The sequence below is a fragment of the Betta splendens genome, chromosome 2 (genome assembly GCF_900634795.4).
Source record: "Betta splendens chromosome 2, fBetSpl5.4, whole genome shotgun sequence".
In the NCBI taxonomy this organism is placed as follows: Eukaryota; Metazoa; Chordata; class Actinopteri; order Anabantiformes; family Osphronemidae; genus Betta; species Betta splendens.
Window position 1 is genome coordinate 28,253,170 of NC_040882.2, and position 14,371 is coordinate 28,267,540.

Sequence of the window (14,371 nt, forward strand, 5' to 3'; positions counted from 1 at the left end):
CATGTTTGCTGACCTGCCTCATAAACCTACTCAGTTACTTAATCACCTTCAGCGAAACATGCTGAGAACGTGCAGTTACAAAACATAGTTTAACACATGATGAGGATTCACTCCTTCATCAGTCAGTCACATTTTATCAGCTGTTTTGTTTTTATATAATACGCTATTGTTTAAAACACAAAGAACAACGTCTGTTATATTAACTGCTTTATACAAAGTCCTACCGTGAAGCAGTGGAGTCTCTGGAACAAAGAGGAAAAGACGACTGACAACTTAGTCACTGAGACAGAAATGACAGGACAGCGTTAATAACAGCTGGGTCGGACACACACATAGCACACACACACACACACACACACGCACGCACGCACGCACACACGCATACACAAACACACTCACACACACACACAAACACACATGCCTACACACACACACACACACAACGAAAAGACACCACCATACCACACACCCACACACTCACGCACAGCACTCCTACCCACAACACACGCCCACCCACCCCACCCAACCTCTCCCACCACCCCCAACATTCCTACCCCACCAACACATACCACCCATACCCCCCAGAAACCCCAAGCACATAACACACACACACACACACACTAAGCCTGGCATTGTGTGTCTCTGTCGCTGGCATTAGGAGCAGGCTGACACAGAGCCGTGTTGCGTTCATGGTCACCTGAGGACTAACGTGTCTCATTATCACCTGGATAATAGTCGGTGTGTGTCAGTGTGTGCGTATGTGTGACACCATTGTTCCACCTTAAGATGACACCAGTGACTGACAGCTTCAAAACAACATGTTCACACTCAGCTGCTGATGGTTCTAGTGGTGGAACTTGGCCCCAGGTTCTACTGGTTTCCAGTCACTTTGCAGCCTCTTTCTGTGTTTGGCTCCAGTTCCTTCATTTTTCATGACTTTGAGTGTTTGTGGGTGTTTGGGAATAGAACTGTGGTGTTTCTATTTGTATGGACTCTAAGTCGGGTTTTGAGATTGAGTCATTTTGTGGTGAATATGAGCATGTTTGGGTCCATTTGGAGTTATTCTCGGAGCGTTTGGGTTTCTGTGATTGTTTCCTTTAACACTTTGATTTGGAGCTTGGTTTAAGTCCTTAATTCGGAATGTTCGGGATTCACAGACCATTAAAACTTCAATGCTTTACCATTTTAATCTCACTTCCTTCTGTGTATCTCTACCTGTGACAGCAATCATACGTTCCCTCTGAGATTAGTTTTTTTAATCTTGAGGTCAGCGGACAGCGAGCGAAGCAGGAACGTAAGGTTGGAACGTCTGCTTCAGGTCTGAGCTCGGTCTAAAAACACCCTGAAAGTCATTTATTCTTCATTCAGAGCAGAGGAAGTGGAAACAGGCAGTGACGGCCTGGACACTGACTGCGAGTCAGAAATACAAACCTGACTCATTCACAGCCCGGTCACTGCTTAACCTTATCATTAGCTTTATTACTGTGGTGTGAAGGTAAACAGAGACATTAGACTGCTTCTCCAATTCTTTCTCTGGTTAATTATTGTGTAAATGCATGAGCAGGTCACTCATCAGCTTCGATCCAGGTGCTACATGACCAGTACTCACTGAATCATTCTATTATTCACACAAACCTACCGGTTGCTCGACTACGTGACTCTAACCCTGAAAACAGAATGAAGTCGACACAGACTGTAACTTTATTGGTGGATACACGGCGATACAAAGCAAACATTGACAGAGGAGGCTACAGTCTGTTCATAAAGCTCTCACACACATCAAAGCCCCTTGTGACAAGCACCACATACAAAAAGCTGTAGAAAAATACTCTGACAACTGAATCAACAACAACAACGACCTCCTGGAATGTTCTAGGTGTCAGTCAGACGCTAACAGGATACAAGCAGCTTGTTGGGAAACGATCACAATGGGTTGAACAATGTTTAACTTACAAAAGTTAAGTTTTAAAGATAAAGATCATTAATGTTAAAAAATTAAATTATGCCAAATGATGACCAATGTTCATGTTGTGCCTCATGAATCCATAGCAATTTAACAAGTAAGCACATTATGTTGAAAGATGAAATAATGTCAATGTTAGATGTTTATTGTGACGCATGTTTGTGACTTTGTGTTTCCATAGCAGCCGTCCGCTAACAGCTAACGACCAGGACCAACCTCAGCCTGTTGCTACAGTACGTCTGCTAGCTGGCTCTCTAACAAACATCTTGTTCAGCATGCTACATTTGTGCTTTACCCTCACCTTTGTTAATGTGGCTGTTAGCTTCTTCACAGCATCCTGGATAAACTGCCTTTGCCCACATCAACACTGTTTGTGGTCGGACGCTGATCATTTTGTGTTAGTATTTGACTGCTGTGGTGGAAACACGGAACACATTCAACATTAGTACTGGAGTGAAGGTGTCACAGTTTAGTAACCAACTCTGGACGAAGAGACACTGTGCGCTTCTGCTGGAATGCTGATAATTATTTAAATTAGTGAGTTAGCTAATGTTAGCATTAGCTGGTAGCATCTTAGAAATGGTAGTTTGTGATTTGTTGGTTCATAACTGCAGCATTTACTTTTACATGGACAAATGGCTTCATCAGTAAACAAATTATGATTCATAGTCTCTTATTTAAATGTTCAGTGAGACTAATAATAATTATTATTATAATAATAACAAACCCTAATTAAGTATCTACAACCATCGTTTATGAGCGTAAATATGTTAATGATTTTAATAAGTGTTTATGTAAAAACAAAAAGTATGTCAAACAGTGTTTAAATGGTAAAAGTGGTTTAATTGCGTATTATAAAAACTTAGCTTCAACATTTATTCATTATATACTAGTAACATCTTATTGAACTAATAACTAATAAATGTTGTTAAAGTCGTCCAAAAAAGTTGCTTACTTAAAAAAGTCTCTCTCACTGCCTCACATTCAAACACACAATAATACAACATGACACAGGAACCACGTTTAAGTGCAGGCACTGTGGAGTGAAGCATTGTGGGAAGCTGAGTCTTTGTAGCAGCTTCCACATGTTCAGTGCTAAAAACCAGAAGCTTCAACGTTTGTGGTTTCCGTCGCTTAAAAAGCTGATTTTTAGTTATGCAATAATGACTGGAGCCTGTTTTAATTAAGAAACTCTGCAAAGGTTCAACTATCCGACTTTAAATTACAGCTACCAGTAAATTTATAAAATGAGAATCAAGAAACGAAGAGTGAGGAAATAACTATTGATATAGAAATAATTACGTGTCACACGTAAATATTGTAAAACGCTATGTTTCCTGGATCTATTAGTAAATCTGGACAATTGAGTTTTTATATTATATAATAAGATTTAATATATATAAGGTCTGGATGGTAGAAATACTTTTCAACACTGCAAATTGTTATTTAACAGAATATGGGAAGCTTTGTTGTGAAAGTTAATTTGCATGAAGTTATTTATTTTGACTATTTTAAACTTTGATCTGACTCTAGTTACTGGTTAATTTTCAGATTAAGTTAATTAAGTTAATAAAATAAGACATTTCTCTAGCTTCGGTGTAGCACATAGAGTTAAGCTTTGACACAGGGACTGATGAGTTTCTGTGTATGGAGACTACTAAACTCATTCGTGTTTTGGTGCTTTTTTGTTGACTGAGTCTTTGAGACTACTGCTGTTAAAGGTGCAGGTCTGTTTGAATCTGTGTCAATAACAGACAAAGGAGCTGACATCATCACCACTCCCCACTGGAATGAATGTGTGTGTGTGTGTGCGTGCGTGCGTGCCTGTTAGTCAGTCAGGTACGTGTGGATGTAAATCTGTTGCTGGATCCAGGGCGTGAAGTGCGTCACGTTGCTGTAAACTCCAGGTCCCAGGACTTTGCTGAAGCAGACGCTCCCCCACGACGTCAAGCCGAAAAGGGTCCAGCGCCCACTGGCCTCCTCACACACCAACGGCCCCCCGCTGTCACCCTGCACACACACACACAGATCGACAAGGTGGTCAGATGGGGACAGTTCTGGGATCAGCCTGGTGCTAGTTTGTTCATAGCAGCTTTAGGGAGAAGCCACTTCACGTGATGATGTCACTGTATGTGTTGTGTACATGCAGTGTGCATGACTCCAGACTTGTGAGTCGTCACTGGTGTAAACAGGGTTGTTGTTGTTATGCTGCTTGTTGTGAAAGCTCTGGACATTTAGCTTTAGCATCGAGGATGTCATATGTATGCTCTAGTTAATGGGAGGTTTTGTTCAGGAGGGCTGTAATTGAGCTGTTTCAGTTACTGATCAAAGACCCCAACGCTGCCATTACCATGCAGGAGTCCACAGTTCCGGCTTCGTAACCAGCACAAAGCATCCTGGGAGTGATGGTCTTCATATCGAAGTAGGACTGACACTGAGAAAGGGAGATGATGCGAACCTCCCCCTCCTGCAGCTTGAAAGGCACTGGACACAAACACATGATGCTTCAAGTTATTAGTTTCTCATTGCAGAACGTGCAAGTATGCTACATGGGTACTGCTCCCTAGATGTAAGACTCAATTTAGCCTAGACGGCTTTAGGATCGAGTATCTAGGATCTAGACTAGGCCAGTACCAGGCCTAGTCTAGATGTACCTGCTGTGTTACTCACTCCTGTTGCCCATGTGGCCCCAGCCTGTGATGTAACAGTAGGAGTCGGCGGAGGGCAGCTGGCCGAGCTGAGGCAGACACACCGGCCGCACCGTCGGCGTTTCCTCGATCTGCAAACACAGTAAAGGTGTCATGGCCGCTGCCTTCAGGCGCCCTCAGATGGCGGTTCACCATCTGACCTCGGAGTCCAGCTCCACCACGCTGATGTCGTAGTCCACCACTGCCCGGTTGTAGCGCGGGTGCACGATGATGGAGCGCACCCCGCGGGTCTGACTGTGGGTTCCAGGGTGGTCCAGGTTGTTGAGACCCAACACCACCTTCCACAGCTCGGCGCTCTCCCTCCTGGAGCAGACACACATGAAGGGTCACGGCTCATTTAGCACCACCCGCCTCCGTTACCCCAACTCACCCCTCGAAGCAGTGGGCGACGGTCAGAGCCCACCTGCGGCCGATGAGCACGCAGCCACACACGTGCCCGCTCTGACCACTCTGCAGCGAGCACTGCCACGGCCACGCCCCCCGACGAGAGACACGCCCACCCAGGATCCTCCTTCTCCTCTGAGAGCGGACGCCTAGGGCCGGACGGAGGCCACAGTCTGAAACACGAGACCCGTCTTCGTCTGTTTTATTTTATTCCAGTTCTGGTCTTTTTCTATAAGATGTATTCACCAGTTAACTCTTGCACAGTTTTTCTGGCTCAGACAGTTGAGGACTCACCTTCTCTGGTGCACAGCACCGACACTCTCCTGCGGGAATGACAGGCATGACTGACAGAGAAGCACACGTTTAGACACGAGACACGTCAGACCAGGAGTAAACAGACTGTTGTGGGTCGCTTCGTCATTACCTCCTCTTCTCAAGCCGGGCCTGCAGAGCAGAACCGTTCCTCTGGCCCCAGTCGGGATGGACGTGCAGCCAGCGGCGCCGGCCCGGGATGCCGGGCTGGTCGGGTACCATGGTGACGGTGGAGGGAAGCCTGGGGAGGCAGCGGTACAGTATCTGTCATCTGTCACCCACGTAGCCGTGTTGGAGCCGTATGCGTCTTACTGACCTTACCCTAGTCCCAGCTGGTCGCAGGTCAGTTTGCTCAGCTCGTGGTTCCACTCGTCCGCACACACCTGGTACTCGGCGGCTGTCCGGAGCACCGTCAGGACGGAATCCGACCCGTCAGACAGAGACACTGCAGGGACAAAAACGCCTGGATCACAAAGACCACATGATACAAACCCCAGTCTAAGGATTTAAGCAGCAGAGGAGCATGCAGGCGTCGTACCACAGTCCCACTCATCGGAGCTGTCGGAGCAGTGCTTCCTCCCGTCACACCACAGTGTCCGATGGACGCACTCATGGTTGTTACATGACAGCTCGTTGTCCCTGCACAAAGCTACCCAATAAAATAAAGGTAAAACACAGTACACAGTACACGTACAAGCCAATGCTCTTCTGCCACACACTCCTGACACTTTTTGCACATTGTTAACAATTTTAAAAATACTATTAAAATCCCCATGTTATTGCATTTTTAATAATTGAGTTCTTTATAAATCTTACAGCAGTTGGCCTCGTCCGCCAGCAGGGGGCAGTCTGGGAACCCATCACAGATCATACTGGCTTTAATGCAGATGCTGCTGCCGGGACACTCCCACAGAGCACGCTCAGAACAGCCTGAAGGAGAGAGGGGGCATCAGAAACCTGGACAATAGAACTAGTACCACCAGTACTACCAGCACTACCAGTACTACCAGTCCAATCCATGCGACTTGTACTACTGTTAGTACTATTGTTAGTTGTGAGGGGCTTTTATTTTGAAAAGCGTTGTCTCACCACAGTTGTCCTCGTCACTTTGGTCGTCACAGTCCAGGTGTCCATCGCAGCGTTTGGTTGCCAGGACGCATCGTCCTGAACGACACTTGAAGTGGCTGGGGGAACACTCTGTCACCATGGCAACGCACGCAAATGACAACAATACCTCAATAATGGTGTCAGACGTACAGAAGCATGGTGTGAACAGAAACGGGTCGTACCATCGACTCCGGGCTCCGGCAGTAGGCAGCTGACGTTGCCTCCGTCCTCTGGGAACTGACCGCAGTCAGAGTCCTCAGGCCACTGCAGGCCCACGATGCCCAGCACAGACTCACACTTCTCCTTGGCACTACGGCACAGCGACCTGCAGGGCGGGACCCTCTGCAGGCTGAGCGGGTCACACTTCGGTACCAGCAGCGTGCAGGCATAGAACATGAGGTACTGGTAGCAGCCGGTCTGGACCAGAGCGGGGAACAGGGACGACTCCCAGGACACAGAGCTCTCCCTCTGGGACTGGTGGCCCAGGTAGTTGGGGAAGATGGTCAGGTTGTAGGGCAGGTTCATGCACAGCTCCAGACTAATGGGCTCACAGCGAGCTGGAGTCAGAACCACAGGTGAGAGACGGGTCTACTCAGCAACACCGGACAGTACAGGTCTCTGCAGCTTTAGAATTCACATCAACTACTGGAGTCACATTCTACATCAGAGAGAAGCTGATTGTACACATGCTGTCAGACCAACAATGATAAAGTTAACACTGGTGGGGACACGGTCTGAACCAGAACTCACTGCAGGTGCTGCTGTTCCGGCCGTGGCAGCCGCCGTGGGGTCCTTCACATGGTGGCGTACAGGAAGTGGAAATACAGCCAGGCTGACCAGCAGCACACACACCCTGGGCTGGACACACACACACACACACACACACACACACACACACACACACACACACACGTCAAACAGCTATGTAATAACAGTGAGAAGCAGACAAAGTGAAGCAGACAAGCAGACGGAGGTGAAGCAGACGGAGGCGGAGCAGACGGAGGTGAAGCAGATGTACGTTAAGTAGCTGTAGGTGAAGCAGCTGTACATGAAGCAGGTGGAGGTGAAGCAGCTGTAGGTGAAACAGACGGAGGTGAAGCAGCTGTACGTTAAGCAGCTGGAGGTGAAGCAGCTGTACATGAAGCAGACGGAGGTGAAGCAGCTGTACGTTAAGCAGCTGTAGGTGAAGCAGACGGAGGTGAAGCAGCTGTACTGTAGGTTAAGCAGCTGTAGGTGAAGCAGGCGGAGCCAGAGCAGATGGAGGCGGAGCAGCCGTCTCACCCTGGTCTCGGCTGCAGTGCTCCTCGTCGCTGCCGTCCTTGCAGTCGTCCTCCCCGTCGCAGCGGAAGGCGGAGGGGATGCACTGACCGTTGTGACACTCCAGCAGACCCTGACTCCTACAGGCTGCACACACACATTCATGTCAGCCGGGGAATCATGGGCGCGTGACTCACTGTGTCATGTTTCACTGAGCGCTGGAAACTGAAGACAGACGACGCAGCGAGAGTCTGACTGAGGCACAGATTGACTTTCCAGCCTGATGCAGACACACGATCAGCGTTAATGATTCATCTGACTGGAACTTTCCAACCTGACAAACTCAGGCAGCACAGGTTGAGCAGAGGCTGCTTCACTCACAGCAGTTGAGCTCGTCGCTCTTGTCCAGACAGTCGTGGTCTCCGTCACACAGCCAGTCTCTGGACACGCAGCGCCCGTCGCCACAGCGATGCTCAGCAGACGGATCACACACTACACAGAGCAGAGGAGGCACCACGTAAAAAAAATCATCTGTTCAGCTGCTTCAGGGTCAGATTCAGGGGAACCATTTACCAAAATAAGAGCCCCATAGTTCAGAGCAGACGCATGAGAAACCCCACTACTGTACTGTATGTGATAATGTGTGTGCGTGTGTCCTTGCAGTTACATTGAAGTAGGGCCCACAATCCTCTTTTTACCCAAGTGGGGTCCTATGGTCTCTTGTGGGGCCCTTTGGCTGGGCCCCACAACTTTAAAGGCCTTTTTGAGGGTCAAGATGTGATTTTAGGGCTGAGGTTAGAATTGAGGTTTGGTTCAGATTAGAGCAAAGATTAGACGTCTACCTTTATTTGTGTGGGAGGTCAGGGGCTAGGGAGGCATTATGTCAATACTTTTATACTTTCTATCTACTATATCTTTTCTACTTTCATAGCACCGCAATTATGTGTGTGTGTGTGTGTGTGTGTGTGTGTGTGTGTGTGTGTGTGTGTGTGTGTGTGTGTCTGTGTGTATGCTGACAGGTGGTGGATTCCATAACTTACACTTACTGTCACTCTGATCCTGAGCTGCCAAACTGCGTCATAGTGTGTGTGTGATATACGTACATTCAAGCCTGACACCATGCTTACTGTTCACAGCTGTTGAGACCAGAAAGGTTTGTGTATTAGTTTCACGCATGAAGATGACATGTGTGCGTCTCACCACAGTTCAGCTCATCGCTCAGGTCTCCACAGTCGTCGTAACCATCGCAGAGCAGAGCAGGCGACAGGCAGCGGCCGGTCCCACACTGAAACTCTGCCTCTGGGCAGACTGGACGGAGAGAGAAAGAACCTATCAGTCCAGATGTCGTTCACCTTTAGTTAGTGAACTAGCTCTTAATACAGTAATAACAGTAAATAAATATTATAATAATAATAACTAGTGTCAGTGTTGCCATGACGACCACATCTGTCACACTCTAATGGGCCCGGAACCTTTTATTCAATCAATCACTGGAGAATATGAGTGTGTGTGTGTGTGTGTGTGTGTGTGTGTGTGTGTGTGTGTGTGTGTGTGTGTGTGTGTGTGTGTGTGTGTGTGTGTGTTTACCACACTGTCTTTCATCGCTCCAGTCATCACAGTCATTGTAGCCGTTACACACCAGCTTCTGGGGGACACAAATCCCCGTCGCACACAGGAATTGGTCCTTTCCACCGCAGACAGCTGTCACACACAGTAAGGAAGTGATGTCATCACATCAGCTGACTGGGATCAGAACTGCGTGTCTCCACTCACAGCTTTTCCCCTTGGCCTGGCGCGGTGTGTAACAGGCAGCAGCTGGTGCTGCTGCTGGGGACGGTGCAGGCGAAGGTGAGCTGACGTTGCTGAACTGGGAGCAGCGCAGGAAGTCAGGCCAGGTGGCGTTGAACATCTGGAGGACGGGCTCACAGCCTCCTCTCGCAGCCTCGCAGAACGAGGCGCAGGGCAGCACGACCCTCCTGCACAAACCAACACATGCGCTGGGGTCAGAGGTTGTGCAGAGTTGAAGCTATTCTTAGCCACACACACAGTGTGAACAGCTGAGAATCGTGTGGATCAACAGACTCGCTCATACGAGCGTGCCTGGGCTCGCAGCGCTACGGCTGACAGAACCAGCTGACACCCTGGCAGCGGGTCACTGCTGGAACATGGTTCTGGTTCCATGAGGGGGAAGCCAGGTTCAGTCAGAACCAACGCCCCCTGCTGTGCTCGGTGGGCTGTGTTTTCCTCTGTTACCTGTTGTGTGATCCGTCAGCTGCGTAGCACTCGGGCAGCGCCAGCGAGCAGCCGAACAGCATGATGTGTCTGTAGCAGGAGAGCCTGTTGAGGTAACTGAAGAACCTGCAAGACACACACACACACGCCTCAGTTCTGCCAGCGCTACACAGCGCACTAGTTCCCACATTCTGTTGGTGTGTGTGTTGAGCACAGTCACCTCAGCAGCATGTCCACCTCAGAGCTCTTCACCACGGCCGAGGACGACGACAACCATGTTTGATTGTACGGCAGCATGTGACACTGAGGCTCCACAATCAGCTGACAGCTGCCTGCAGAGAGAATAAGAGGGTGACGAGTCTGGGCTCCAAGCGCAAGGAGAGCGTGGCGTCCGAAGGAAGGCGGCAGACGAATGCATTGGTCGAGGCAGATGTTATCACATCTGAGCTACTGCCTGTGAATAAAAGCAGTTTAGTTCATGAACATCCAGCAAAGCGTGAACCAATAAAGTAGCAGCAGACGTCCTGTAAACTATTACTTGTATTCATTTAACACTGTGAGTCACAGTGTCGCAGGTTAATCCTGCTTATTAACAACAATGGTTCACTAGTTAATGACTTAGTGTAAAACACACTCAAATCACCAAAGGCTTAACCAGCATCAGTAGCATTCCCTGCTATACAGCTACCCGATTGTGAGCTGCTGCATCAGGAGGCTAGTCAGGCTAACTAGCGTCCAGGCTGCAGCACATTGGCATTCACCTCAACTACACGGTAATACAGAGAACAAGACAGAGGAGCAGCGAGACGAGGAGAATTTAAAACAGACACGGGACGAACGATTCATCATCACACAAACATTCAGTCCATCAGGTCAGAAGGAGAACACAGCACCAGCAGACACCCTCAGGTCTGAGGCCAAAGGACGCAAACAGGACTTTAGTGTAGGAACGGACACAGCAACAGAGACAGGCAGGAAGGACAGACGCCACAGAAGATGTGGGGTCTGTAGTTTTTGAAGCATGTAGCTGCAGGTCTGAGCCGCCTGGACTGTATGTGTGTAAAAGAAATTTTGACTTGCTTACCTGTCTCAGGTGCAGGCGTGGTGCTGATTGGCCAGGCCGTGCTCAGTGACGTCACAGAGCTCAGCCAATCAGGATGTTCCGTGTGGTCCTGAGTGGGTGCAGCAGCAGACGCCCTCGGGCCGCGGCGTGTGACGTCATCGCTGCTGTGGTTGAGCTGCGAAACCGTGGCGTTGGTTGGTTGGAAGGAGTCGGAGTTTGTGCTGTTGCCATGGTTACCCATGGGCTCAGGGGAAGGGGCAGTGCTGGAGTCCAAAAGGCTGCTCCCAAAAATACCTGGAGAGAAACACACAGGTAGGAAACAGGAAGAGCTCAGTCTGATGGGAGAGTAAACCTGACAGCATCAACAAACCAGAGCCTGTGAAGGTAAAAGGCCTGTGACTGGGAAACCCACCATTCCATCAGTGAACGCAGAGTACAACTGTAGGAAAAGGCCGGATAATTCAATAGAATAGAAAACCTATTTATTATATTATTTGTCCCGCAAACGACTGCTAAATACTGATTACTGAGCAACGTGAGAAGGACATTTTATTGTAAAGAAGCGTAGAATGTGGGAGGGAAGAGGTGAAGAGAGGAGATGGGTGAAGGAAGGAAGAAAGAGAGACGAGCTTTAAGGACCGTTAGATGTTTAATGGTGAGAAACACACACACAAAGACACAAAGAGTCAAAGAGACACAGCTTCATGGCATCTGGTGTGTGATGAGCCAAAACAACAGTAAAACACAGCTGCTGGGGAGAATGAGAGGAAGAAGAAGAAGAAAAAGGAGACGAAAAGCTATGTGAAACAAGAGAAACAAAGAAAGAAAAAAGAAAAGAAGTAAAGGACATAAAATGAAGAAGAGAAAAGAGAAAGAGAGGAAGCGAGCTGGAGGCTGATGATGGACAGGGCAGAGAAGATGGAGGGTACCAACACAATGACAGAGCAGAAGCCAACAAAGAAGGGGGGCGCTTTTACTACCTGCGTAAATATTTGAAATTCTTTCTGTCTCAATGCGTCTGATTGGCTGAGGAGGCCTGCGTTGTCAAGGCAACGAGAGGAAGCACCACGCACATTCAGCACCAAGTCATCTCCTGCGTGGGCCTGGGTCTCTCAGCTTAATCTGACATACGTTCAACTTTCACTCCTCTAGTAATCTGGTTTCATATGATCCAGAAAACACAAGCCATCAGTCTGGACACAAGCAAAGGGACAGATTGTGAGTTTCCGTACCGGTGAGGGCCAGAACCAGCAGCAGCAGGCCAGCGCTGGGAGCCAGGATGTAGAGGACAAGTCGCAGGTGATTGGTGGAGCCCAGCTTGTGTGGACACGCACCTCCGGCCATCGCTGACTGGAGGAGAGAGAGGAGTCCAGAGTCATTTAACACATTAAGACAGCAGAGGCTCGGTGTTGACCCGATCAGGCCCGTTACCACCCCCAGCAGAACCAGCACCGCCCCCCACGCCTCCCCAGTCATCCCTGTCTGTAGGACAGAAACAAGTCCAGAGTCATTCAACGCCTAATAACAGCAGAGGCTCGGTGTTGACCCGATCAGGCCCGTTACCACCCCCAGCAGAACCAGCACCGCCCCCCACGCCTCCCCAGTCATCCCTGTCTGGAAGAGAGAGGCAAGTCCAGAGTCATTCAACGCCTAATAACAGCAGAGGCTCGGTGTTGACCCGATCAGGCCCGTTACCACCCCCAGCAGAACCAGCACCGCCCCCCACAGCCCCAGTCATCCCTGTCTGGAAGAGAGAGGCAAGTCCAGAGTCATTCAATGCATAAAGAGACAAGAAGCTCGGTACTGACCCAATCAGGCCCGTTTCCACCCCCAGCAGCACCAGCTCCAGGTTATTTTTGCAGAGGGGTTTCTGTGCTCGCAGTTTCCGTTGGACATTGAAGCTATTTTGAGGTGACGCGTGACACCACGCAGTGACTGGAGTTCTGTTTGTCTGGACCAGTACTGACGTCACATCCCAACGGGCTTCAAATGTTCTGGATGAGGTTCTTAAGTATCTGCTGAGTTTGTTACGGCTCCTCGTCATCACTTTACACAAACTGACTGAACGGGTTTGGAGAAAAACCATGAAAGTGACCCTTACAGCAAATCCGAGAAGCTGAAGAAACTGATGTAAAAGTTCAAGTCGAAGTTTCATTTACTTCTTTCAGTCAAACGCTGTTGGATCTAAAACCTAAACAATAAAAATAACAAACAGGCAAATAAATAGACGCTGGAACCTGAGATGGACCGAGTCTGTTCCCGTCTCTGCTTGTTCTGCAGCTTCGGTCCAGTTTAGTCTGGTGCCAGATTATTTTACCGTTTACAGGTTTACTGATGCTGAGTCAAAAAGCCGACATTTACACTATGTTTTACAAACTACACAACAGTTAACGGATATTAAATTACGTGGAACCCGTTTCACGAACTCTGAATCGTAAATAACAGCTGAGTCATAAACAGACTAACGCCGGTAACCTTTTAGTAAAGGTTAATGGAGCTAATGCGGACTCTGACCGGGCTCACGCGCACTTTCTCCCGCCATCACTAACTTCTTCCATCGTTCAGTCACTAGTTGTAGTTCAGCTGAGCCGCAGGACGGACACAAGGGGACGGATGAAGGACGCGCCACGCGCAGCTCGCTCGCGTACACCAGCGCACGCGGACACTCACCGTCGCAGCTCCCGCTCCGCTGAAGGTGACACGCGGGCTGGTCTCCCGCCGCGCGGACAACATGACCTGCTGCTGCCCGACGCCGAGCGCGAGACCATCCCTCTGGCCGCAGCCCGCGAGCCGCTCCGGTATCCAGCGGAGACCGCTGGCCCCGCCCCTCCCTCTCTCTCCCCTGCCCCCTCAGCATCGCTCGACCGCGGGTCAGGTTGTCTGCACGTGACAGTCTTAACATGAGATTGCTGCCTGCGCCAAACGGGATAAAGCACAAATATGTCAGCGCCAGATTATTAGATATAGTTAAACTGTCAAAATTAACGAACAAATTAAGGATTTAAACCTCTGAAGACTCTGAACGTCTGCTTGGAGTCTACATGTGGTTAAAACATCTGAAGTCTGTGAAAAAGTCTCCTGGGGTGAGAAGGGAGTGAGAGTGTGTGTATATATATATATATATATATATATATATTATGTGTATGTATATATATATATACACACTCTATTCTCACCCTCCGCGGGTGGTCTCATCCACTTTCCAAGCTCGGGTCTTCTACCAGAGGCCAGGGAGCTTGAGGGTTCTGCGCAGTATCCTTGCTGTTCCTAGGACTGCACTTTTCTGGACTGAGATGTCGGATGTTATTCCAGGGATCTGTCGTAGCCACTCCTCCAGTTTGGGGG

General features: G+C 49.0%; 1 protein-coding gene across 9 annotated transcripts in view; it reads right to left on the reverse strand.

Annotated features, from left to right (window-relative positions):
- The window catches only part of corin (corin, serine peptidase), a 15,512-nt gene extending 1,656 nt beyond the window's left edge, over positions 1–13,856 (reverse strand). Inside the window, exons 1-24 of one of the 9 annotated variants that reach the window (XR_008696594.1) lie at positions 13,697–13,856; positions 12,259–12,376; positions 11,048–11,320; positions 10,184–10,295; positions 9,985–10,089; positions 9,505–9,707; positions 9,319–9,432; positions 8,932–9,039; positions 8,113–8,223; positions 7,756–7,878; positions 7,225–7,332; positions 6,657–7,031; positions 6,457–6,564; positions 6,184–6,297; positions 5,906–6,016; positions 5,689–5,812; positions 5,480–5,608; positions 5,350–5,399; positions 5,042–5,246; positions 4,812–4,974; positions 4,634–4,742; positions 4,314–4,447; positions 3,788–3,973; positions 2,265–2,375 (exon numbers count right to left, since the gene is read on the reverse strand). Coding sequence is in view for 6 of the 9 variants with exons in the window: in XM_041072959.2 (XP_040928893.1) it covers positions 3,791–3,973; positions 4,314–4,447; positions 4,634–4,742; positions 4,812–4,974; positions 5,042–5,246; positions 5,350–5,399; positions 5,480–5,608; positions 5,689–5,812; positions 5,906–6,016; positions 6,184–6,297; positions 6,457–6,564; positions 6,657–7,031; positions 7,225–7,332; positions 7,756–7,878; positions 8,113–8,223; positions 8,932–9,039; positions 9,319–9,432; positions 9,505–9,707; positions 9,985–10,089; positions 10,184–10,295; positions 11,048–11,320; positions 12,259–12,376; positions 13,697–13,759 (3,243 nt within the window). In the remaining 3 variants the exon portion in view is untranslated. The other 8 variants (XM_041072959.2, XR_008696595.1, XR_008696592.1 and 5 more) reach the window with 8 other exon arrangements.
- Between the last annotated feature and the right edge of the window lie 515 nt (positions 13,857–14,371).